The 24,861-nt window shown below is 46.3% G+C and overlaps 1 protein-coding gene across 2 annotated transcripts in view; it reads right to left on the bottom strand.

The window, feature by feature from the left end:
* The window catches only part of LOC124594910 (sodium-independent sulfate anion transporter-like), a 292,649-nt gene that overhangs the window by 91,794 nt on the left and 175,994 nt on the right, over positions 1-24,861 (bottom strand). Inside the window, exon 2 of one of the 2 annotated variants that reach the window (XM_047133390.1) lies at positions 14,628-14,868. In XM_047133390.1, the coding sequence (XP_046989346.1) occupies positions 14,628-14,825 (198 nt within the window). In that variant the 5' untranslated portion in view covers positions 14,826-14,868. The remainder of the gene's footprint in view (positions 1-14,627; positions 14,869-24,861) is intronic. The other variant, XM_047133391.1, reaches the window with a different exon arrangement.

Here is a 24,861-nt window from a genome sequence, read left to right as displayed (position 1 = left end):
TGTGGGCATTATGAGTTATTTTTCGTTAGACGAAATGTGTTTTGCACCAGTGAAGATGAAAAACTGCTCAAAGCTCTAAAGGTATGCACTAAAAGAGCCCATGTTTATCTGACATTTTTTCTTGTTTTGGTTCATATTACCAGTTCTGAAAGTTTGTCGGAGGAGTTCTGGTTTACCCTATTGTCCTATAAGACGAGACTCTTGAATAACACTCTATGCCAATAATTGAATTACAAAGGGCTTCTGCAGTGTTCCCTTGTACAAAAGGGGGTGCCAAAATTATTCTATGCAGAATTTTCGCGCTTTTTGAGGCATCCATACATGTGACAGATTGCAGGAATAACTTCTGATTGCGAGTACTAGCTACTTCCGTTTTAGTTTGTGACTAGCATTTCTTATTCAAATGTATAAGATAAAAGCTGCTGTTGGAAAATGAAAAATGAACACCATGAAACAATGAATCGTCAATAACGTTGCAGACACATATTTTATGTGGTGTACTATGATTGTAATAGAACACGGAAAAAAGGAGAGGGGAAACAGTGGCATGTGGAGTACCCTTCGCACCGCATTATGATGTTGCTCCTGGAGCATATATGTAAATGTAGATGTGATCTCAGGCACGTCTGGTCACATTGTCTGGAACTACAGGTGCAGTAGTTTGAATAGTCTACACTAAGTACAATGCAGACCTGCGATCGTGTACAGAGAAGATGCTAGACGTTTCATATCTTCTTTTTGGGAGGGAGGATTCAAGTTACTTCCACCTATTGACGCCGTGTAGTTTACTGAGGGATGTTGTCGATAATACAAATCAGGTAGTCAAGCATAATTCCATCACGTCCCACACATTCTAATAGAGGACATATCAGCTGATCGTCCTAGCTAAATCAACTACTGAACACCTCTGAGAACTTGTAAGGTAACAAAAAAAGTATGTGAATCGGCTTTTCCGTCCAGGGCGAGCACATTTCCCTGACAAAACTGTGTGGCGGTCAAGTACTCGACCCTGGACCTTAAGCTTTCGAGGAGAATGCTCTTGCCGACTCAAAGGTAGCCCACACAGGGCTGACGCACTAGCACAAATGAAGCGGCGAATGTGAGTATTGAGTAGTAAATGGGTACCAAAGTTGGTAAGAGCGTATACCTCGAACGACAAGGGTCCGGGCTAGAGTCGCATTGCGGCATGCATTTATAATCGGGCAAAATGTCAACAATAGTTTTCATTCCATTGTAGGGTAAAGATTCATTACTGAAGTACTCTGCCAGACAGGAAAAGGTGAAACACCCAGGAGACGTGTTCGGATGCCGATGTAACTTCTTACGCGCACACACTATCGTTGGGTATGTAAATGGTTAGAGTTGGAATTCCCGGTGGAAATAGAACGGCCACCAGAGTGCATTAGTGTTGTCTCTGTTGCAACGCCTGGTAGGGCATATAAGACGGCGTGGACTGGTGAGTGATCACTGTGGAGGACACGGAGATGCCGCGTAGTCGCGTCAGACAGCGTTATCAGCACGTGGCAGAGTTTGAAGAGGGACCTCACTGTGAGTCACCATTTGGCCAGCTTGTCGAATCGTGTAGATTTGTGGGGCACTCGGATGTGACAGCAGCTTATGCTGGACTGGTTGGAAACGTGAGGACAGGCATTGTATTGTATGCATTGTACTGTATGTTAACCTGGGACCTAGAAACGACCGAGAGGCTCCGTCCCCGCCGCAGTCACAGTGGTCCACAACCCGACAGCCACTACCGCTGTCCACTTCACCCCTCCGCCGCCCCACACCGAACCCAGGGTCATTGTGCGGTTCGGCCCCCGGTAGACCCCTCCAGGGAACGTCTCACACCAGACGAGTGTAACCCCTATGTTGACGTGGTAGAGTAATGGTGGTGTACGCGTACGTAGAAAACGTGTTTGCGCAGCAATCGCCGACATAGTGTAGCTGAGGCGGAATAAGGGGAAGCAGCTCGCATTCGCCGAGGCAAATGGAAAACCGCCTAAAAACCATCCACAGACTGGCCGGCTCACCGGACCTCGTCACAAGTCCGCCGGGCGGATTCGTGCCGGGGACCAGGCGCTCCTTCCCACTCCGGAAAGCCGTGTGTTAGACCGCTCGACTAACCAGGCGGGCTGAGGACAGGCATACTATTAGTCAATGTTACGATCGACAATTTCTGACCACCACAAGGGAGGATCGCCACATTGTGCATCAGTCGCACTAAAAATCCTTCACATTTGCGCCGGCCATCCGAGAATAAGTATTGGACTCTCTGCACCACTGGTCGGAGTCTAACAGCAGCCGGACTTGGGTTTTACTGACCCATGAATAAGCTACCGTTAACACCAGAACACGAACGACTACATCTGGAGTAGTACCTTGTCCGGAAAGCCTGGACTGCTGACGCATTACGTTCAGCGATGAACTGCGGTAATGCGTTATCCCATATGACCATCGTCGTCGAGTATAGTGGCTTTGTGTGGAGGTCCATTCTTCCAACGACCTGGGGAGGGAGGGTTGGGGTTTGGGAGAAGAGACCAAACAGCGATGTCATGGGTCTCATCGGATTAGGGGGAGCCATCCCGGCATTTGCATGGAGCGATTTAGGGAAATCATGGAAAACCTAAATCAGGATGGCCGGACGCGGGAATGAACCGTCGTCCTCCCGAATGCGAGTCCAGTGTGCTAGCCACTGCGCCACCTCGCTCGGTGATTTGGGGAGACACAGCAGTGTTAAGCCTGGCGTCATTGCGTGCAAAACCATTGGATATGACTTCAGGTTACTGCTAGTTGCGACTGAATGAACTCTGACGGCGCGAGGGTACGTTACAGACACGCTGTGTCCACGTGTGTTACCTCCCATGCTACAATATCGTGATGCCACTTCTCAACAGTTCAATGCTCGCCAACGCGTGGAATATGTCTCTATGAAGTGTCTTGTTGATGTTGAGGTACTCCCGTGACCAGCAAGATCCTCAAATATGTCCCCGGTACAAAAGGATTCAGCTCGGACGTCAGCTCTGTCACAGCGCCAGTATCCAGGATATCAAGTACCAGCTACAGCAGTTTTGGCCCACGTTACCTCAGGAGAGGTCACAACAGTTTCACCACATCCTTCCAAAGTGTATCAGTGCGTATATACAGTTCAGAAGGCGTGCAACATCATAGTGATAAGTGGGTTCATATTGCCGAGTGCTTTATAAACTTGACTCGATTTTGTAATCACTGTAATATACATACCCTCTCAACCAGTGAAGTTTCATTTCTTTTACTCCTCGCCTTATGGGTTTTCCACTTCTTTTGTCAGGATGTGTACCTGCCGCCTTTGTAGGAATAGCCTGAGAATGGGCTGGATGACACTGCGGAAATTACTGCTCTACGGATGTGCACCCACTCGCAGAAGTCCTTCTCCGACGCCAATCCCGAAACTGGTTTCTTGACTATGCATAACTTTGCGCTCATCATCCTTCCAATTGCGTCTTTCGCTACATTATCCTAGGTGTTAGAAAAAGCCCGACGGGCGGCAACCTTCCTCACAGTGCAATTTTCAGGGAACAGATTTTTGGAGGTATTAGCGGAAACGCTGTTAAGGCCATGCGATGGGCAGACGCTGTACTTCTGATGATACGTCTCATGAGTGAATCTGACTCTGCTGTTCAGGATCAAAACTACGAGCACATGCACCTCCCTTGTATCATCTATACAATCTTTACTATGTGGCGATCAGTTCTTCGGGAGAAGTAATGAGTCCGCCATAGGCCTTCAGAATGACGTCGCTGAAATGAAATTGATTGCTCGAACTGTGCTCGTCGACCCTACTCTGCCATGTCTACAATGTTTACTAACTTACTATGACGCTTGAAAGTACAGAAACTACACTTAACAAGTGAAACAGAGTTGTTATAGGCTCCGCTTTTTCGTGGTTTCTATCTCCTTAGTAGCACAGCACAGTGAAGCATTGTCTTCACTGCTTCTATCAGTGTCCCATGCACACATGGAATTTCGCGTTTTGAATGTATGTTTTTTTCGCCAGTGTATAAGACTGAAAACTACTCAGCAAGCAAAAGACATATATAGGTTCGGAACTATTAGCAGAAGGGGAAAACGAAATGACTCGGGGAAAAATTGAATGGATCAAGGAAGTACTGTACTGGATTAAAAGAGATAAGGAAATTAAGAGCGAAAACTTGTTAATTCTTCAGCTTTTGTAGTCTTGTCGTCCTCAGTTGGGTATAATAATATGATATGCTGATAATTTCTACTTTTTTAACGTCTAATTACATCTGAATGAAACACAATTTAAGTGCCATGCGCCTTCCACCTTTTTCTTTGAAAGGCTTCTTAGTAGCCTGGACTATTTCCATATCTTTGTTTGTTCTATTTAGTTTAGATTTTGGACGATGTTTGTATATGTTATAAACAGTTCTGTCAGTTTTGTTTTCTATGACATAGTAATAATTTTAAGTTCCACTTACAGGTTTCGTGGTTGTTGTTCTACATGTCGTGTGTTTTGTCACATTTTTAGCGTTGTTATTTTTCTGCTATCTGGAACTTTGTTTTTCAGACTTCACAGCACTCGAAACTTGTTTCGATGTGTTTTGTGTGAGCGATATCTGTGAGCCATTTGTGTGTGTGTGTGTGTGTGTTTGTGAAATTGTATTTGTTTTGGTATGATTAGATAGGATGGATAGATTTCAGGAATTTTTTTATGGACTGAAGGGAAGCACTTAAAATTCCAATGGGAAAGAACATGGAGTACAGCAAGATGTAAGAAAGATGGAACGCTGTTGTAACTCACGTTTGTCAAGGACGGTGGGGGGCATAGAGATTATATTTGACTGGGTAGATATTTCAGGCATTTGAGGAGGGAAAGGTCTCGAGTTCGATTCCCGACCGGGTTAGGGATTTTCTCTGCCCGGGGACTTTGTGTTGTCCTTATCATTTCATCATCATCCTCATCGTTCGTGGCAGTGGCTGGATTGGACTGTGAAAATAATTGGACTGTGAAAAAATAGGGACTTTGTACGGGTGCTGATGACCGAGCAGTTAAGCGCCCCTCAAAACAAACATCATCATTATTTGAGGGTAAGTGGGAACTTTTTCAGCTTGTGCTCGATGTGAGTTGGAGGGAATGGGGGGGGGGGGGGGCTCGGCGGGGGGTTGGGGGGAAGAGGCCTGGCAATGCATGACGTTTACGGATTTGGAGGGTGTGGTAAAATTTGGGAGGAGCGGAAATCCACGCAACACTTCCATAGGTGAGGAAACGACTTGTAAATATATTGCTGATTATTGAAGTTGCAGCACCAGGAAGGATAGCAAATAACAAAATTTTACTTCTAGTGGCTGTACAGTGTAGTAGAAAAATTCTGGTTGATCATCAAATCCAAATGAGCTTCGATGATGGTATGTGATTCAATGTTGCTTCATCTGTGTTGCAGGGTTCATTAACCGTAGTAGACAGCGAGTGACGGCGTCCCAATCTTTCGGCAACCCATGACCAAACCTTTTCAGTGGTTGAAAATTCTGGAGAAGGTGCTTACCGGAGCTACAATCGGCCATCTTCTGTAGCGAGTTAGGTCACTAAAGCCACAGGCAACATGCGGTCTCCTGTTATCCTGTCGAAAGATAGCATCGCATAATGTCGAAGGTAGGCCACAACTACGGGCCTTAACACGTCAGATATGTAACTGTTGCTGTCCAAATTGCGAACTATGCGATCCAGAGGTGACCGTGCTGTGTACATCATGATATTCCGCACCATCACGCCAGGTGCTGGTCCCATACGACGATGACGGACGCAATCTACCAAAGCTGGTTATTCTCGGAGCCTCCACACGCGGGTATGTCCATCATGATACTGTAGACAGTACCGGGACTCGTCTGAAGGTACGAGGGTGGTTTGAAAAGTTCTAGGAATCACCACGAGAGGTCAGCGCTAGCGCAACGAGTTGTTTACGTAATATTCATTGGACAGTTGCCTGTAAACACGTGCCACGTTAGTGCTCTTGGAAGAGATCTGTGGCGGTGACGTGGCTCTGTTGTCGTTCCCGCGTAGTGATTCGCGAAGATGGAAAAAATCGGGATTCGAACAGCAATTAAGTACTTCGTAAAGAAAAGCAAAGGACATTCATGCCGACTTCCAGAATACGCTGGGGGAGTCTGCTCCTTCATATTCAACTTTTGCCAAGTGGACAAATTAATTCAAATTTTGTCGGGAGAGCTTAGATGATGATCCGCGCACTGGTCGGCCAAGATGTGTCACTACTTCAAAAATCATTGAAAAGTGCACAAAATGGTCATTGAGGATCGCCGATTGAAAGTGCGTGAAATTGCTTACGCTTGCCAGACGTCATCTGAAAGGGTATATCACATTTTAAGTGAAGAATTAGAAATGAAAAAAAAATTATCTTCAAGATGGGTGAGGCGACACTTGACGCTGGATCAAACGTGTGCCGTCGCCATGGCAAATTACACGAAGTAAGGTATGAATTGTTGCCAACCCGCCTTATTCACCCGATATGGCTCCGTCACACTTCCATCTCTTCCCAAAACTGAAAATTGTTTTTGGTGGACGAAGATTCACTTCAAACAAAGAACTGATAGTCGGAGTTGACAACTACTTAGCAGGCCTCGTACGGCCAAGTGTCGCTCCAGCATCTGGTGTCGTCGCTGACCTCGCCACTGCCGGCCCACAGCACTCTGCTTCCTCGTCGAGAGAATTCGCAACAGTGATCGTCGGGCTGACAATTCGTGGTGTTCAAGGCGTCGCCATACTTTCCTTGTAGGTCGATGTAAGAGTTTTCTGGGTGTGGTACCGCGTCATAATGTATAAAAGTACTGCTGCTGGAGGAAAACCAGCGTTTCGGTCACGGTTGCAGCGGCCTTCTTCTGGGTCTACCGGTGCGTTCTAGCTGTGCAGTGTCCCTTATGTTTTGTTACTGTTCACTGCGCGTGCTATTACGTCATAATTTTAAAAAGATAGTTCGCTTCATTGGTCACTTTCCGTGTGGATACTTTCTTGCTGCAAACAAGCAGATCTCCTGACTCAAAGAAACGTGACGTGGCTGCATGAGCCAGCACAGCCGCACGATAAATAATGCTGTCTTCACGGGCGCTAGTCGCGTGGGACAGTTGAAACCGTTCATGGCACTGACAACAGAAGTCTGTCGGCTCGAACAGGAATTTGGTGTCCCAACTGTATTTAGAAAGAACGAGTCGCGTAAGAGTTCGGGCAAAGCGTGTGCATTCGCACAGAAGAAGGTCAATGGCCGGGTAGCCTTTTTAACTATATGAAAATGGTATCTGTTCTTTCGGGAACAGATACCATTGACAGTGCAGCTTCACTAGAATGAAATGATAATTAAATCGAAACCCTTAGCTGCCGACAGGACGCGTCAGCTTAGTCTGGCGCGAGTAATGAGTGAATGTAGGTTGTGGACAGTTGGGAATGTGGGTCTCACGGGAAGCGTGCAAGAGATAAGTCCCTGCAGTCACACTATTCTGGCCGGCCGCTGGTGGCCGAGCGGTTCTAGGCGCTTCAGTCTGGAACCGCACGACCGCTACGGCCGCAGGTTCAAATCCTGCCTCGGGCATGGATGTGCATGATGTCCTTAGGTTAGTTAGGTTTAAGTAGTTGTAAGTTCTAGGGGACTGATGACCTCAGATGTTAAGTCCCATAGAGCACAGAGCAATTTTTCGCACTATTCTCTGTGCCCTCCGTGGCTCAGATGGACAGAGCGTCTGCCATGTAAGCAGAAGATCGTGGGTTCGAGTTCCGGTCGGGGCACACTTTTCAGCTGTCCCCATTGATGTATATCAACAACACCTGTCAGCAGCTAAGGGTTTCGATTTAATTATCATTTCATTCTAGTGAAATTGCACCGTCATCAATGGTATCTGTTGTTTCGGGAACAGATACCATCTTCATATATGTTTTAGAAATTTCACGTAATACTGCGATTAGGATGGTTGAGGTATTAGACTGTGTTACTCCTAATTTGCCCACTATCGGACTTTGAAAAATATACATGTGGTTCCTCAACAAATGCTTGAAAAAAAAAAAGTAGAATCAGAATAGGCATGTTTCGGCAAAGCAATATCTGGACATATCTCAGAATCACATTCCTGAGCAACAAAACCATATGACACTTGGATCACATTCTCAAATTCAGCAACGTGTGCGGGAGTATTGTACCCCGGCACTTGCCAGGAATACTGAAGCATAGGTTCGTGCACTGGAGCAGATAGCTGGTTATCAGTAACAGAATGCATTGTCAGTATGAAAATTCTGTTCCCTAATGTAGTGCCGTAGTCACTGCAAAAATCCCTTCTAGAATCTTTTATCCTTCAGGCTTATATTTTATTTGCACGGAAGAAATATGCTTCGAAAGGCTCTACGTATTTTGTTGTTTTTGGCGGAATGCTCATTACCTGCCTAACGGAGCATTTACTGTTGTTGTGTTCTTGTGAGCACGCCAAGAATCACAAAGAAGTACACACTTCTGGTTATTTACGACATTTCCATCAACAATATTCTTGAAAAAACATTTTAAACAGTCTTCTGACATTTTCCCACTTGTGCTAGCCTACAAATGTATGTTTTGCGGAAAATTGTATTCAACAGCCTTTTCCACTTTCGGGCCGAAAGCTTTTTCCTCAAGGTAAACATACAGATTTTTTGTTAGGTGTCCACTCACTGAAACTCCAACATCTATTGTATAATTATGAGTTGAATTGTGTGTATACTGGACAAAGGCGACTGTTGATTTTCCTCTTTTTTAGATAGGTTCGACCAGAAGCTAGTTCAAAAGTAAATCCACTTTCTTCTCTGTTCTAAATACAGCGTGGTTTTATCTCGAAACTTGCAGTTTTCCGGTTTATTTCTTTGGCAAAAAGGGCCCTAGGCTGGAGAATATATTGGTCTTCCTGTACATCTTAGGATGACGTGAAAGCAATGATGTGTCTACAGCACATTCTGTATTCTTGCATTTTGCATTGCTCGAAATTTAAAGTGCCAATAATGGACACATTTTTTTCATTCCTTGCTATTCCTTGTTCTCTGATGAGTCCACGTTCACAAATTATGGTGCAATGAATCGCCATAACGTGCACTACTGGGCCGCAGGCAATCCTCGGTGGGTATGACCTGTCGACCGCTAACGTACGTGGTCTGTTAACGTTTGGTGTGAAATCCTTGGGGATGAGTATATCGGTCCACACTACTTCCCAGGTACACTGACAAGTGAGTTATATCGCGCGTTAATAGTCGACAGTTTGTTTGGTCTCCTTGAACATGTGTGTCTACACACGAGAGTCCATATGTGGATGCAGCACGATGGTCTGCGAGTGCTGTTGTGGAACAACTAAACAACAGGTTTGCAGGAACGTGGTTGGGGCGCCGTGGTCCTTACTCATGGCCCACAAGGTCGCCCGATTTAACACCACTAGATTTCTTTTTGTGGGGATATCTTTATGTCACTGAGCCCACATCCCCAGATGATCTAAAACGGCGCATCGAGGACGCTTGTTCTTCCATGACACCGGCGATGTTACATCTCGTCCGCAGACCCTCTAGAAGGCGCATTGCATTGTGTATTCAGGAACATGGACACACATTTGAACATCTAATTTAAATCAACTTCACAACGCCAGAACATCCATCACCCACCACACAGCCATGTATTATGTACAGCGTGTGGTATCTGCCCCTGAAACTTTGAAGGGTTGTAGCTCTCAAACTAAAAGTGATAGGCATATAATTTAAATTGATGTATACATAGCTGGATATACTGATTCCAGTGCATGATAGAAACAACTATTGTTCCATTAAAAATTGTATCTTTTTGCTGTACCTCTTTGGATAATAACACAATGAACTGTGTTCATAGCTCCGCAGACAGTGTAATGTTTCTTATGGTGACCTACCGCAATGAATATTTCCGTCGCCTATTACTTCGTAACTTACAGAGGCGAACACATTTAGTTAGAAGATAAGAGTAATTTCTGGAAAGAGTTCGATGCTATAGCCCATGCTTCAATCCAAAAACATTCGAAGTCCGTCCAGTGCAAACGAAACTGTTGTACATCATTACTTATTCCATCTCCGCCATAACATACATTGAAGAGCCAAAGGAACTGGTACACATGCCTAATATCGTGCAGGATCCCCGCGAGCAAACAGTAGTATCGCAACACGAAGTCGCAGGGACTCGACTAATGTCGTGGAGGGCATTGACACGCAGGGCCGTCCATAAATCCGTAAGAGTACGAGGGTACGAGGCTCAATGTGGTGCAAACGTGTGAAGCAAGCAAGCAACCATGCCGTGGAAACATACTCCTGCTTCCTACAGACAACTGAGTGAGTTTGAAAGGCTTCAAATTGCGTCCTTCCAAGAGACGGGATAGGAGGGATGATCTTTTAGGAGAATTGCCACACTAGTTGCATATGCTGCGCCAGTTGTGCAACTATGATGGTATCAGTGGTCATGTGAACATTATCACACCCGTAGATGAGGTTCTGGAGGTCCAAGTAGCACGGACGCCTGCCAGTATCGTCGTATTGTAAAGGCAGCAGTGGCAGATCGTATGGCTACCACAGTACAGATAAGAGTGCTTTTCAGCTCAGACGTGTCAACACGAACTGTTGTGAACTGGTTATTAGCAGCGGGACTACGGGCACCCACAGCTGTAGCCTGTCTTCCAATCATGCCACAACGTCCACGTGCTCGCCTCGACTGGTACTGTCAGAGGATCAATTTGAAGATGGAATGGCAAGCCGTGGTCTTCATCGATGAAAGCAGGTTCTTCCTGTAAGCATCTGCTGGTCGTTTGGGCATGTGACGTTGACCTGGTAAGCACTGTCTCGTAGAGTGCATTCGCGAAGACACACTGCCCTTACCTCAGGCCTTGTGGTGCTCAGTACGTGCAGAATGTTGTAAGACCTGTTCTTCTGCCATTCTTGCAACAGGAAGGTGATGTGTAGGTTCAACAGGATACTGCGCGGGAACTCAATGTGCTCTGCAAGATGCGCAGCAACTTCCATGGCCAGTACGATAACTGGACATGTCTCCAGTTGAGCACATGTGGGATGTGATGGGATGAGAAGTGACTCTTGTGACTCACCTACCAACAACTCTTACAGAACTACGTGAACAGGTCGAGCAGGCATGGCATTACGTATCCTAGGACAGTACTCACCATCTGTACAATCGACTGGATGGCAGAACCAGCACCTGCACTGCTGCCCCTAGAGTCTACACCATGTACTAATATGGGTGTTTCAGCATTGGTCGATAGCTGGTATCTCACAACCGCTTGTGCTATTGGCCGGCCGCTGTGGCCGGATGGTTCTAGGCGCTTCAGTCCGGAACCGCGCTGCTGCTACGGTCGCAGGTTCGAATCCTGCTTCGGGCATGGATGTGTGTTAAGTCCTTAGGTTAGTTAGGTTTAAGTAAGTCTAGGGGACTGATGGCCTCATATGTTAAGTCTCATAGTGCTTGAGTCATTTTCTTGTGCTATTAATCTGTAAATGTGATAATATCCTGTACCACACATACACTGTTGCAAGAATGAATCTTGACCGAATCGGCAATCTCTAAATGGGTGCACTAATTATTTTTCCAGCAATGTATTTATTCGTGTTGGATGTTTCTGGAATATCCTGTCTTAGCTGCCTCACCCTGTATACGTATACACACACACTAATATATATATATATATATATATATATATATATATATATATATATATATATATACGAACAGAACAACTGCCAAGCGATCAATCATTGTATTGATATTGTATTGATATCAAGGGTGTAATGAGGGTAAGTGCAGATGTTTCTATTGGTGACTGAGGATTGTGTACTGAACAATATTATGTCAGTGTTTACATCAGCTGCAGACTAATAATTATACTCGTAGCTATTACAAGCCATACATATTTCAGAGTGGGTAATACCTCCAAGTTCATGTGGCAAGGGCAAGCCATTAAAGCTAATTTTCCCCTGGGCAACAGGTTAGTTGTTAAAGTGTGTATGCATGGACACTGAACAGTTAATTTACACTGACAGGTCTAGTCCACTTAGTTGTACACTTACGACTGAGCAGGAAACATCAGGTGGTAAAGTTTGTGACGTGTTTGTGGAAAGACTGTTCGCCACTCACAAAAAAAAGTAACACAGTGGTATGTGTACACATTAAGGCTCCACTTATAAAAATATCTGCACTTATACCCAGTACACTTTGCATAATAGTCGTCAAGCCCAATGGTTGCACATATAGCGCAATGCCGCGAGTCCTCGATTATATTTGAGAACTTGTATACTGTGGTTTCTGCGCTGGTATACAACGAGGTGACAGAAGTCATGGGATACATTGTAACATCGTGTTGGATCTCCTTTTGCCTGGTGTATTGCAGCAACTCGATGTGGCATGGAGTCAACAAGTCATTGGAACTTCTCTACAGAAATACTGACCCATGCTGCCTCTAAAGACGTCCATAATTGCGATAGTGTTGGCTGTGCAGGATTTTGTACACGACCTGACCTCTCTATTATGTTCCATAAACGATCGATGGGATTCGAGTCGGGCAATCTGGGTGGCCAAAACATTCGCTCGAACTGTCCAGAAAGTTCTTCAAACCAACTGTGAACGAATGTTTCCTGATGTCATGGCGCATTGTCATCCATAAAAAGTCCATTGTTGTTTGGGTACATGACGGCCATGAATGGCTGTAAATGGTCTCCAAGTAGCCGAACAAAGCCCATTCCAGTCTATGATCTGTTTAGCTGGACCTGCGGACCCAGTCTATTCCATGCAAACACAGCCCACACGCCTGTGGAGCGACCACCGGCTAGCACAGTGCCTTGTCGGTAACTTGGGTCCATGGCTTCATGGAATCTGCTCCACACTCAAACCCCACCATCAACTCTTACCAGCTGAAACTGGGACTCATCCGATCAGGCCTCGGTGCTCCAGTAGTCTAGGGTCCAACCGATATGGTGACGAGCCCAGTAGAGGCGCTGCAGGCTAGGTCGTGCTCTTAACAAAGGCTCTCCTGTCGATCGTCGGCTGCCACAGCCCAGTAACGCCAAATTTCGCCGCGCTCTCATAACGGATATGTTCGTTTTACTCCGACATTGATTTCTGCATTCATTTCACGATTTTTTTTCTTTTAGCCGTGACAAATCTACGCAAACGTTACTGCTGTCGGTCATTATGTCAACGCCGCCGGTCACAGCGTTGTGTGTGGTGAAATTTGGTATTTTCAGCACACTCTTGACTATGTGGATCTGGGAATATTGAATTCCCTAGCTACTTCCGGAATGGAATGTCCCATGTATCTAGCTCCAACTACTATTGACATCTACATCTACATCTACATTTATACTCCGCAAGCCACCCAACGGTGTGTGGCGGAGGGCACTTTACGTGCCACTGTCATTACCTTCCTTTCCTGTACCAGTCGCGTATGGTTCGCGGGAAGAACGACTGCCGGATAGCCTCCGTGCGCGTTCGAATCTCTCTGATTTTACATTCGTGATCTCCTCGGGAGGTATAAGTAGGGGGAAGCAATATATTCGATACCTAATCCAGAAACGCACCCTCTCGAAACCTGGACAGCAAGCTACACCGCGATGCAGAGCGCCTCTCTTTCAGAGTCTGCCACTTGAGTTTGCTAAACATCTCCGTAACGCTATCACGCTTACCAAATAACCCTCTGACGAAAGGCGCCGCTCTTCTTTGGATCTTCCAATGAATCTGAACCTGGCACCAGACTTACCAACAATTAATTTTATATGATCAATCCACTTCAAGTCGTTCCGCACGCATACTCCCAGATATTCTACAGAAGTAACTGCTACCAGCGTTTTTTCCGCTATCATATAATCATACAATAAAGGATCCTTCTTTCTATGTATTCGCAATACATTACATTTGCCTATGTTAAGGGTCAGTTGCCACTCCCTGCACCAAGTGCCTATCCGCTGCATATCTTCCTGCATTTCGCTGCAATTTTCTAATGCTGCAACTTCTCTGTATACTACAGCATCATCCGCGAAAAGCCGCGTGGAACTGCCGACACTATTTACTAGGTCATTTATATATATTGTGAAAAGCAAAGGTGCCATAACACTCCCCAGTGGCACGCCAGAGGTTACTTTAACGTTTGTAGACGTCTCTCCATTGAGAACAACATGCTGTGTTCTGTTTGCTAAAACTCTTCAATCCAGCTGGTCTGATATTCCGTAGGCGCTTACTTTGTTTATCAGGTGACAGTGCGGAACTGTATCGAACGCCTTCCGGAAGTCAAATCTGTTAACTCCAGCCGTGCGCCCATGATCACTTCGGAAACGTTTTCACATGAATCATCTGAGTACAAATGGCAGCTCCGCCAGTACTGTGCCCTTCTATACCTTATGTACGCGATGCTACAGCCATCTGTATTACGTGCATATCGCTACCCGAAGACTTTTGTCACCCCTTTGTAGTCAATTTGTACCCGAAAAGAAACGAGTGACGAGTTTTCAGTTAAGTAGGCAGCAGAGTAGTCCCCGAGCGCAACGGAGACGGCGAGCTCGGTCCCGCTGGCGAGTTTGAAGCTCATTTCCGGTCCCTAGTGCGCACCTGCGGGCTGAGGCCGGCGAGCGCGGCGTAGGCGATGGCCTGCGGGATGAGCGTGAGCCCCACGGTGAAGCCGGCCATGGCGTCGCACAGGGCGTCGCCCGCCGAGTAGCCGCGCAGCCAGCCCAGGATGGGCAGGCGGCGCCGCAGCTGCAGCCGCAGCCACGCGCAGCTCGGCTGCATCCGGCGCTTCGTCAGCATCTCCAGGGCCGTCCGCGTCGCTGCCGGACGTCTGTTTCTGCTGCTGCAAAAGAACACGCGTAACAATAACTAAGTATTACACGTTCTCGCAACGGGACTCACGACTCAAACATTCTCAGTACATTATACACGGTTATTCTAAATGATGGACCTATTTTCAAAGCCGGCCGGAGTAGTCGAGCGGTTCTAGGGGCTACAGTCTGGAACCGCACGACCGCTACGAACGCAGGTTCGAATCCTGTCTCGGGCATGGATATGTGTGATGTCCTTAGGTTAGTTAGGCTTAAGTATTTTTAAGTTCTAGGCGACTGATGACCTCAGCAGTTAAGTCCCATAATTCTCAGAGCCATTTGAATCATTTGAACCATTATCAAAACTTCGTATTTATTCAAGTACAAATCCAAAATGAACAAGCTTTATACCAATGAAAAAAGGAAGTTTCAAAGTTTTTTTCGTAATGTTTCATATCAACTTAATAAATTTAATAATTTGTAATTAATTAGTTTTTAATACTTAATTAATAATCAGCGCGGCATTTGATACACTACTGGCCATTAAAATTGCTTCACCACGAAGATGACGTGCTACACACGCGATATTTAACCGACAGCAAGTAGATGCTGTGATATGCAAATGGTTTGCTTTTCAGAGCATTCACACAGGGTTGGCGCCGGTGGTGACACCTACAACGTGCTGACATGAGGGAAATTTCCAACCGATTTCTCATACACAAACAGCAGTTGACCGGCGTTGCCTGGTGAAATGTTGTTCTGATGCCTCGTGTAAAGAGGAGAAATGCGTACCATCACGTTTCCGAATTTGATAAAGGTCGGATTGTAGCCTATCGCGATTGCGGTTTATCGTATCGCGACATTACTGCTCGCGTTGGTCGAGGTGCAATGAGTGTTAGCAGAATATGGAATCGGTGGGTTCAGGAGGGTAATACGGAACGCCGTGCTGGATACCAACGGCCTCGTATCACGAGCAGTCGAAATGACAGGCATCTTAAACGCATGGCTGTAACGGATCGTACAGCCACGTCTCGATCCCTGAGTCAACAGATGGGGACGTTTGCAAGACATCAACCATCTGCACGAACAGTTCGACGGCGTTTGCAGCAGCATGGACTATCAGCTCGTACACCATGGCTGCGGTTACCATTGACGCTGCATCACAGACAGGAGCGCCTGCGATGGTGTACTCGACGACGAACCTGTGTGCACGAATGGCAAAACGTCATTTTTTCGGATGAATCCAGGTTCTGTTTACAGCATCATGATGGTCGCATCCGTGTTTGGCGACATCACCGTGAACGCACATTGGAAGCGTGTATTCGTCATCGCCATAGTGGCGTATCACCCGGCGTGATGGTATGAGGTGCCATTGGTTACACGTATCGGTCAGCTCTTGTTCGCATTGACGGCACTTTGAACAGTGGACGTTACATTTCAGATGTGTTACGACCCGTAGCTCTACCCTTCATTCGATCCCTGCGAAACCCTACATTTCAGAAGGATAATGCACGACCGCATGTTGCAGGTCCTGTACGGGCGTTTATGGATACAGAAAATGTTCGAGTGCTGCCCTGGCTAGCACATTCTCCAGATCTCTCACCAACTGGAAACGTCTGGTCAATGGTGGCCGAGCAACTGGCTCGTCACAATACGCCAGTCACTACTCTTGATGAACTGTGGTATCGTATTTGAAGCTGCATGAGCAGCTGTACCTGTACACGCCATCCAATCTCTGTTTGACTCAATGCTCATGCGTATCAAGGCCGTTATTACGGCCATAGGTGGTTGTTCTGGGTACTGATTTCTGAAGATCTATGCTCCCAAACTGCGTGAAAATGTAATCAAATGTCAGTTCTAGTATAATATATTTGTCCATTGAATAACCGTTTATCATCTGTATTTCTTCTTGGTGTAGCAATTTTAATGGCCAGTAGTGTAGATGTTATAAATGTTCAATGTGGCCACCGTTGGCTAAACGGCAAACATCGACGCGGTAGCCAACCTCGTTCCACACACGCGAAAGCGTATCTGCTGTTACTGAGTGCACGGCAGTATTGATACGGTTCCTCAGATCGTTCCGTGGTTGGTAGAGTTGGGACGTAAACAACTTCCTTCTGAAACCATCACCGCCCTCCCGCCACCGCCCGCCAAAAACTTTGAAACTTCCTCTTTTCACTGGTATAAAGCTTTTTCATGTGGATTTGTGCTTGAATACACACGAATTTTTAAAAATGGGACCAACATTTCGAATAACCCTGTACTACCCTATCACCTAATTAGGTAATTAACGTGCATCAGCAGGTAGATGCCCATTGAAGACTGCAAACTATCATGTGCTACTCAAGGATTTTTTATTAACACTAAATTATGGCCCTAAACATTTCAAATGCGTGGTGGAATAGTGACACTGTAATTTTTCGACCAGGTGAGATACGAATGTATCGAAAGTGAAAGTTACGATAAGTTCTATTGTTCATTATAAATCCTCAGACAAAACCAGCTCAGTAGTTGCACTGAAGTATGACACGAATATGTTTAATAACATCCTATACACTGATAAATTATCACAAGAACATGAAACAGTTACAAGTAACTAACGCTGACGAAGATTCAAGACAAGCAATCGACAGGCACGTTACTACACGATTAGCACACTGATCCGTTTCCGCACTCCGACGACAGTGATTTCCAGACTTTGAGTTCGTAAAATTATGCATACCAGAAAGGCGTCTTCCTCCTACTCATTGACACTCTAACGTTTACTGAGTGCATCGCGACCTATACACGCCGAAGGCGACTGCAGGTCTTACCGTATTTTTAACAGCGTCATTGGGTTGCTCGCCAGTGCTACTGTCGACGACCATTGCATCACACCATGATTGTGAATCCAGAAAAGCTAAGAGTACCTAACGCAAAGATTACATCATGCCGCAGTTGGAGCTGAAAAGGGAAATGACTACTTTTCATACACAATTCTGTGAGCGGAATTCGAACTGACCCTCTCACTAGTAGCGGACCAAGTTTGTTGTCACTGACAATTCGCAAAATTTACCAACACCACTTTTATTTATGTAAGTTTACAATGTTGAGGACTGAACAACAAAAGAAATGTAACAGTGACGATGCCAGTAAGAGTCTCCTAATTGAGGCAAACGAAAGTTCACTTCTAATTTTCCACGAAGGTTCGTGGTAACACACACACACTAGTAAATGTCCAATTCAGAGACGAAGACGTAATCTTCAGCGGTCGAAGTCCATGAGGTCGGCATCCTGAGTGAACTGAACTTCAGGGCTGGTTCTAGCCCCTAAATAGCTGTCTGCAGCCAATCAGTGATACTTCCTGCAGGCTGTGGCTCGAGCTCACGCTGCAGGAAGTAGTGCTCGGAATGTCTGTTTCCATTATCTTGTATGTAAATAGCCTGTGTTTACCATGTTGCTTTTGGTACGCCTTGTACATAGGCAACCTTGTCCTCTGTGGTTTAATATGGGTTGCGGACCCTCAGGGGCTACCTTGGCTCTGGCATAACAAAGTCCACCTAGTTCCTCCTGTCTTCCCTCGTAACATTCGCCCCTTGTTTGGGAACCAATCGTATCCTCTCACGAGCAATCATCCAGTCACACGACTCAATTCTTGTGGAGCGTCGTCCCACTTCTCAATAATTTTCCAAAACTACTACGTCAGACCAGGCCGACCAATGAAATTCCCGCATTTTCGCGACCAGAGGCCTACAGCTACGGAAAAGATTGTGTTTCGGCTGCCTTCCTGTCGGAGTCTCAAAGGAGTGCGTTAACGTTTTGTTTCCTATGAACCTCTAAAGATGCCTATGTGCTTTATTTATATGAGAGCATAGCTACAGGTATTTTTGATATGAGAAATTTGCAGTCTCATGCTTGTAGAATCCTCACACATTGCCTACCGTGTTCTGCCGAGAGCATAGAGCCATAAATACCTTTGGCATTCGCAGAGCCTGAGCGGTGTCCACCGGTATATTGCTCTCCTATCGGCAGACTAAAGACTTTAGCAACGTGGGAGTGGCGGTCATCTCGTGCAGAATTCCAACGACGGCGTTACCTGCTGTCAGTATTGTGTCGCCTCGCGACGGTCGTCCGTTCATCCTGTCCTACCTGGCCTCGGCGTCACCTTTACAACCTGCATAAAGTTAATGCTGCCCATCCGCCGGCTTTGATCTGCTGTCTGTCCGTGAAACTGCCAGACCAGCCACACGTAATTCTCAACAAATAAAACGCCTACAGCTACTCCATGTATTGGCAGCCACTATCGGATATGCTTTAATAAAGATAAAGGAATAACCTGTTTTCAGATCAAATTAATTTGATCTACATATCACTCTACATAATTTGCATCTCAGATATCGATAATGTGACAGCCGACAGAACCGTCAGTTTCACCGTCTTTCAACATGCGAGGTAGTCATAAAGCTTCAACGTTCAAGAGGTCCATTATTAAGCTGACAACCTTCCACCAGTAGCTCAGGATGAACGGTTTGAAGAAGCAACACATAGTTTCCACTTAATACACGAGCAGGCAGTGTAACTGGTCCTAAAAGAAAATCACCGACGGTTCTTACCCAAAAAGTTGAACGTGGGCTGAGTCTGGTAATGAACCTTGAAGACGGTGCGTGGATTTGCGGCACTCTAGATATGATGATTGTGGTGACTGAAAATGGCGTTTCTGATAAATGTTGCTTCGGTCACAGATAGTAATATGCTAAAGAATTGTGGGCCTGTGGCATGTTTGTACAGAAGCCAGTCGTAGAATGTTCAGTAGAGTGGAAAACCAAGATCTTGAGTCGTCTCATTCACAGACTGTGCCTGGTAGAGGTATATTAAGTCTTCCTATCCTCCACATTACGACTGTAGCAACTGGTGGCATGCAGTTGATCTTAGAGCACTTAGTTCCGGTCAGCACAGCAGGGAGTGCACCCCCCCCCCCTAAGGTAACGGTCCTGCGACTGCGACGTTCCACCATCACTGACCATCAGAAGTGCACGACGATCGTTTTCCCCTGAAATGATAGGTTGTTGACATAAATGTTGTTGGCATGGAATGTCGTCAACCAGGAAAACGTGTAGATTGCTCATGGGCAGCAGCAACATCACTTTCGTACTCTGTCGCGCTGACTGAGGTTCTACAGTCCTTGCCTCAGGAGTGTGCCGCGGATGACAACCAATGGGTCCTGCTATTAAATGAAACGGCACCCAGACTATCACTCGTGGTTGTCAGGCAGTATGGCGGGTGGCAGTCAGTATACGAGGTTTTTTTTTAGTAAGGTCCGTTTTGTTGTAGACACTAGTAGTTTGCGCGCATACCGCAACGAGCGCGTGCGTCGTGTACCGGCATGCCTCGAGAACAACTGTGCTCAGTTTCAGCTCTGTAGCTAACCTGTACGGTTCTGTTCTGCGCTTTCAAAATGTTTAAGACTATCGACTCGCCCGCCGTGAGATGATACACATCTATGGCGAGTGTCGACGAAGTGCAGATGAAGCCTGCAGGGTGTATGCTGAACGGTACCCGGACAGAGAGCATCCAACGTGCCGCACATTGCAAAACATCTACCGCCAACTGTATGCAACAGGTATGGTCGTAGCACGCAAACGGGTCCGTAACAGGCCCGTCACAGGAGAAGCGGGTGCAGTTGGTGTGTTAGCTGCTGTTGCCATAAACCCACACATGAGTACACGGGACATTGCGAGAGCCGGTGGACTGAGTCAAAGTAGTGTCATGCGCATACTGCATCGTCACCGCTTTCACCCGTTTCATATGTCGCTACATCAGCAATTACATGGTGATGACTTTAATCTTCGAGTGCAATTCTGTCAATGGGCATTAACAGAGAATAAGTTGCAGTTCTACCTGTTTACCGATGAAGCGGGTTTCACAAACCACGGGGCAGTGAATCTACGGAACATGCTTTACTGGTCCGTGGACAGTCCTCGCTGGCTCAGGCAGGTAGAGCGACGGCGACCGCGGACTGTAAATGTATGGTGCGGAATCATTGGCGACCACCTCATTGGTCCTCACTTCATTGCAGGGGCCCCAACAGCTGCAACATACATCGCGTTTCTACAGAATGATCTGCCAACGTTGCTCGAAAACGACGTCGACGTCGACGTATGTGGTATCAGCATGATGGTGCACCTGCACATTCCGCAATTAACACTAGGCTGACCCTTTACAGGATGTTCGACGGGCGTTTCATAGGACGTCGAGGACGCATAAATTGGCCAGCCCGTTCTCCTGATCTTACACCTCTAGACTTCTTTCTGTGGGGTACGTTAAAGGAGAATGTGTACCGTGATGTTCCTACAACCCCAGAGGATATGAAACAACGTATTGTGGCAGCCTGCGGCGACATTACACCAGATGTACTGCGGCGTGTACGACATTCATTACGCAAGAGATTGCAATTGTGTGCAGCAAATGATGGCCACCACATTGAACATCTATTGGCCTGACATGTCGGGACACACTCTATTCCACTCCGTAATTGAAACCGGAAACCACGTGTGTACGTGTACCTCACCCCTCATGATAATGTACACGTGCGTCAGTGAAAAAGACCAATAAAAAGGTGTTAGCATGTGGACGTAATGTGCTGTTCCAGTCTCTTCTGTACCTAAGGCCCATCACCGTTCCCTTTGGATCCCTACGTAATTCGGTGCTCTCCGATACACACGATCGAACAGCGGAGGAGTGGTACTCAAGCGTCAACTTTAGGTTACAATATCTCCAGATGTAATTAACACTTTGCAATTGAACAAACGGCACTGATTACGTATTTGTTTATATGTTCAGATGTGATAACAAAACTAACGGGGTTCCATTTAAAAAAACGTAGGTTTGTGCTAAAAAACATATTTCCATGCAATTTTTTATGGTTTGTATTAACCAATTACGCTAGCCCCTCTCCTCACGTTCGGTCTGTGGAATCGATTCGTCAGTAGTTGATGTGGTTTACGAAATATATCAAGCGGTAATGTTAGGTGACTCATCCTGAATATATACACTCCTGGAAATGGAAAAAAGAACACATTGACACCGGTGTATCAGACCCACCATACTTGCTCCGGACACTGCGAGAGGGCTGTACAAGCAATGATCACACGCACGCCACAGCGGACACACCAGGAACCGCGGTGTTGGCCGTCGAATGGCGCTAGCTGCGCAGCATTTGTGCACCGCCGCCGTCAGTGTTAGCCAGTTTGCCGTGGCATACGGAGCTCCATCGCAGTCTTTAACACTGGTAGCATGCCGCGACAGCGTGGACGTGAACCGTATGTGCAGTTGACGGACTTTGAGCGAGGGCGTATAGTGGGCATGCGGGAGGCCGGGTGGACGTACCGCCGAATTGCTCAACACGTGGGGCGTGAGGTCTCCACAGTACATCGATGTTGTCGCCAGTGGTCGGCGGAAGGTGCACGTGCCTGTCGACCTGGGACCGGACCGCAGCGACGCACGGATGCACGCCAAGACCGTAGGATCCTACGCAGTGCCGTAGGGGACCGCACCGCCACTTCCCAGCAAATTAGGGACACTACTGTTGCTCCTGGGGTATCGGCGAGGACCATTCGCAACCGTCTCCATGAAGCTGGGCTACGGTCCCGCACACCGTTAGGCCGTCTTCCGCTCACGCCCCAACATCGTGCAGCCCGCCTCCAGTGGTGTCGCGACAGGCGTGAATGGAGGGACGAATGGAGACGTGTCGTCTTCAGCGATGAGAGTCGCTTCTGCCTTGGTGCCAATGATGGTCGTATGCGTGTTTGGCGCCGTGCAGGTGAGCGCCACAATCAGGACTGCATACGACCGAGGCACACAGGGCCAACACCCGGCATCATGGTGTGGGGAGCGATCCCCTACACTGGCCGTACACCACTGGTGATCGTCGAGGGGACACTGAATAGTGCACGGTACATCCAAACCGTCATCGAACCCATCGTTCTACCATTCCTAGACCGGCAAGGGAACTTGCTGTTCCAACAGGACAATGCACGTCCGCATGTATCCCGTGCCACCCAACGTGCTCTAGAAGGTGTAAGTCAACTACCCTGGCCAGCAAGATCTCCGGATCTGTCCCCCATTGATCATGTTTGGGACTGGATGAAGCGTCGTCTCACGCGGTCTGCACGTCCAGCACGAACGCTGGTCCAACTGAGGCGCCAGGTGGAAATGGCATGGCAAGCCGTTCCACAGGACTACATCCAGCATCTCTACGATCGTCTCCATGGGAGAATAGCAGCCTGCATTGCTGCGAAAGGTGGATATACACTGTACTAGTGCCGACATTGTGCATGCTCTGTTGCCTGTGTCTATGTGCCTGTGGTTCTGTCAGTGTGATCATGTGATGTATCTGACCCCAGGAATGTGTTAATAAAGTTTCCCCTCCCTGGGACAATGAATTCACGGTGTTCTTATTTCAATTTCCAGGAGTATATATATATATATATATATATATATATATATATATATATATATATATATATATATATATATATATATATAAGGCTTATCGGCCATTTGACCATCTTCTTCTGTGCAAATGCACAAACAGTGCCCGAACTCTTACGGGAATCGGCAGAAAGCCGCGAGTAATGAGTATAATGGGCAGGGGCACTATGAATATAGTGCGGGACAGTAAGTTGGGAATGTGGGTCTAACGGGAGGCGTGTCAGAGATAAGTCACTGCAGACGCACTATTCTCTGTGTCTCCGGTGGCTCAGGTGGATAGAGCGTCTGCCACGTAAGCAGGAGTTACCGGGTTCGAGTCCCGGTCGGGGCACACATTTTCAACTGTCCTTAGCTGGCACGGTAGCCCAGCGTGTTCGGTCAGAGAGCTGGTTGGCCTCTGTAATAAAAAACTGAGTGGAAGGATCAACAAATGAACTTGACCGGATGTCATGTGAAGTCCGCAACGACCAAACACAACGACCATCAACGAAAAAAAAAAAAAAAATGGATAGAGCGTCTGCTATGTAAGCAGGAGATCCCGGGTTCGAGTCCCGGTCTGGACACACACTTTCAACTGTCCCCGTTGACTTATATCAATGCTTGTATGCAGCTAGGGGTATTGATTTCATTGTAAAATAATTAGTCTACCGTGCAGAACGTAATTACGGTATTACAAGTGCACTCCGAGGGCTTTCCACCGATTATTGATAGTTTGCATAAAAAAATTAGCATGCCAAAAATAACCCGAAGATATTGTGACGACACAGTGCTCAAACTTCGGCGCCATGTAGTGTCGAAGTAATGCGCTTCCGGGTAGAAGTTGCCACTTGAATACTGACCCATTTGCCGAAACACACTATGTAAAAAGCATCGTTGTTCTCCTGACTCATACTGTCTTCTTATAGTGATAGTTTAGTTAGAAGTGTCAAGAGAAACCTACTCAGTGGGTCAAAATAAATAAATAACTTTAACAGCTTCCCTGAGAAGATTTATTGAACTGCTTTTGTTCACAAATAGTTTCGTGACAGTAAACTGGCATGCTCAATTGCCAAACAACTTATCTAAAGAAGACGCGAAACAACAACAAAAAAAAAACACCGTAATTCTTTTTAATTCGGTTGTGTTCTTAGTATCCATGTTTTTTCTAGGTAATATCTCGCATGTAGTCGAATATTTTGACGATCGCTTTTTTACGCTATGATCAGAATGAGGATAGGGGACATCTATGTTTAACTGAGAGACGCATTCCGTGTCTAAATAGGTCAGTTGTTTTTGTTTTGTTGTTTATAAGGCAACTAAAAACGTCATATAGTTTACGCTATGTATCTTAACAAAAGGTTTTTTCACATTTTCCTTAGGTAAATTGTTTGGCACCTGTTGATGTGACTTTATAGTCACTTACGGATTGTAACCAATAGGAGATCAATAAATCTTCTCACGGGAGCTGTTGCGGTTATGTACTTATTCAAATGGATTTTTGAAGCTGTGGCTGCCCTATTCTCTAAGTGATTTGTTACTGAATGAGTAACTGTGTGCTTCAAAAAAATGCATCAGAT

This window comes from Schistocerca americana, chromosome 2, assembly GCF_021461395.2.
Source record: "Schistocerca americana isolate TAMUIC-IGC-003095 chromosome 2, iqSchAmer2.1, whole genome shotgun sequence".
Taxonomy (NCBI): domain Eukaryota; kingdom Metazoa; phylum Arthropoda; class Insecta; order Orthoptera; family Acrididae; genus Schistocerca; species Schistocerca americana.
The sequence above is the reverse complement of the archived record's forward strand: the minus strand, read 5'-3'. Positions and strand labels throughout refer to the sequence as shown.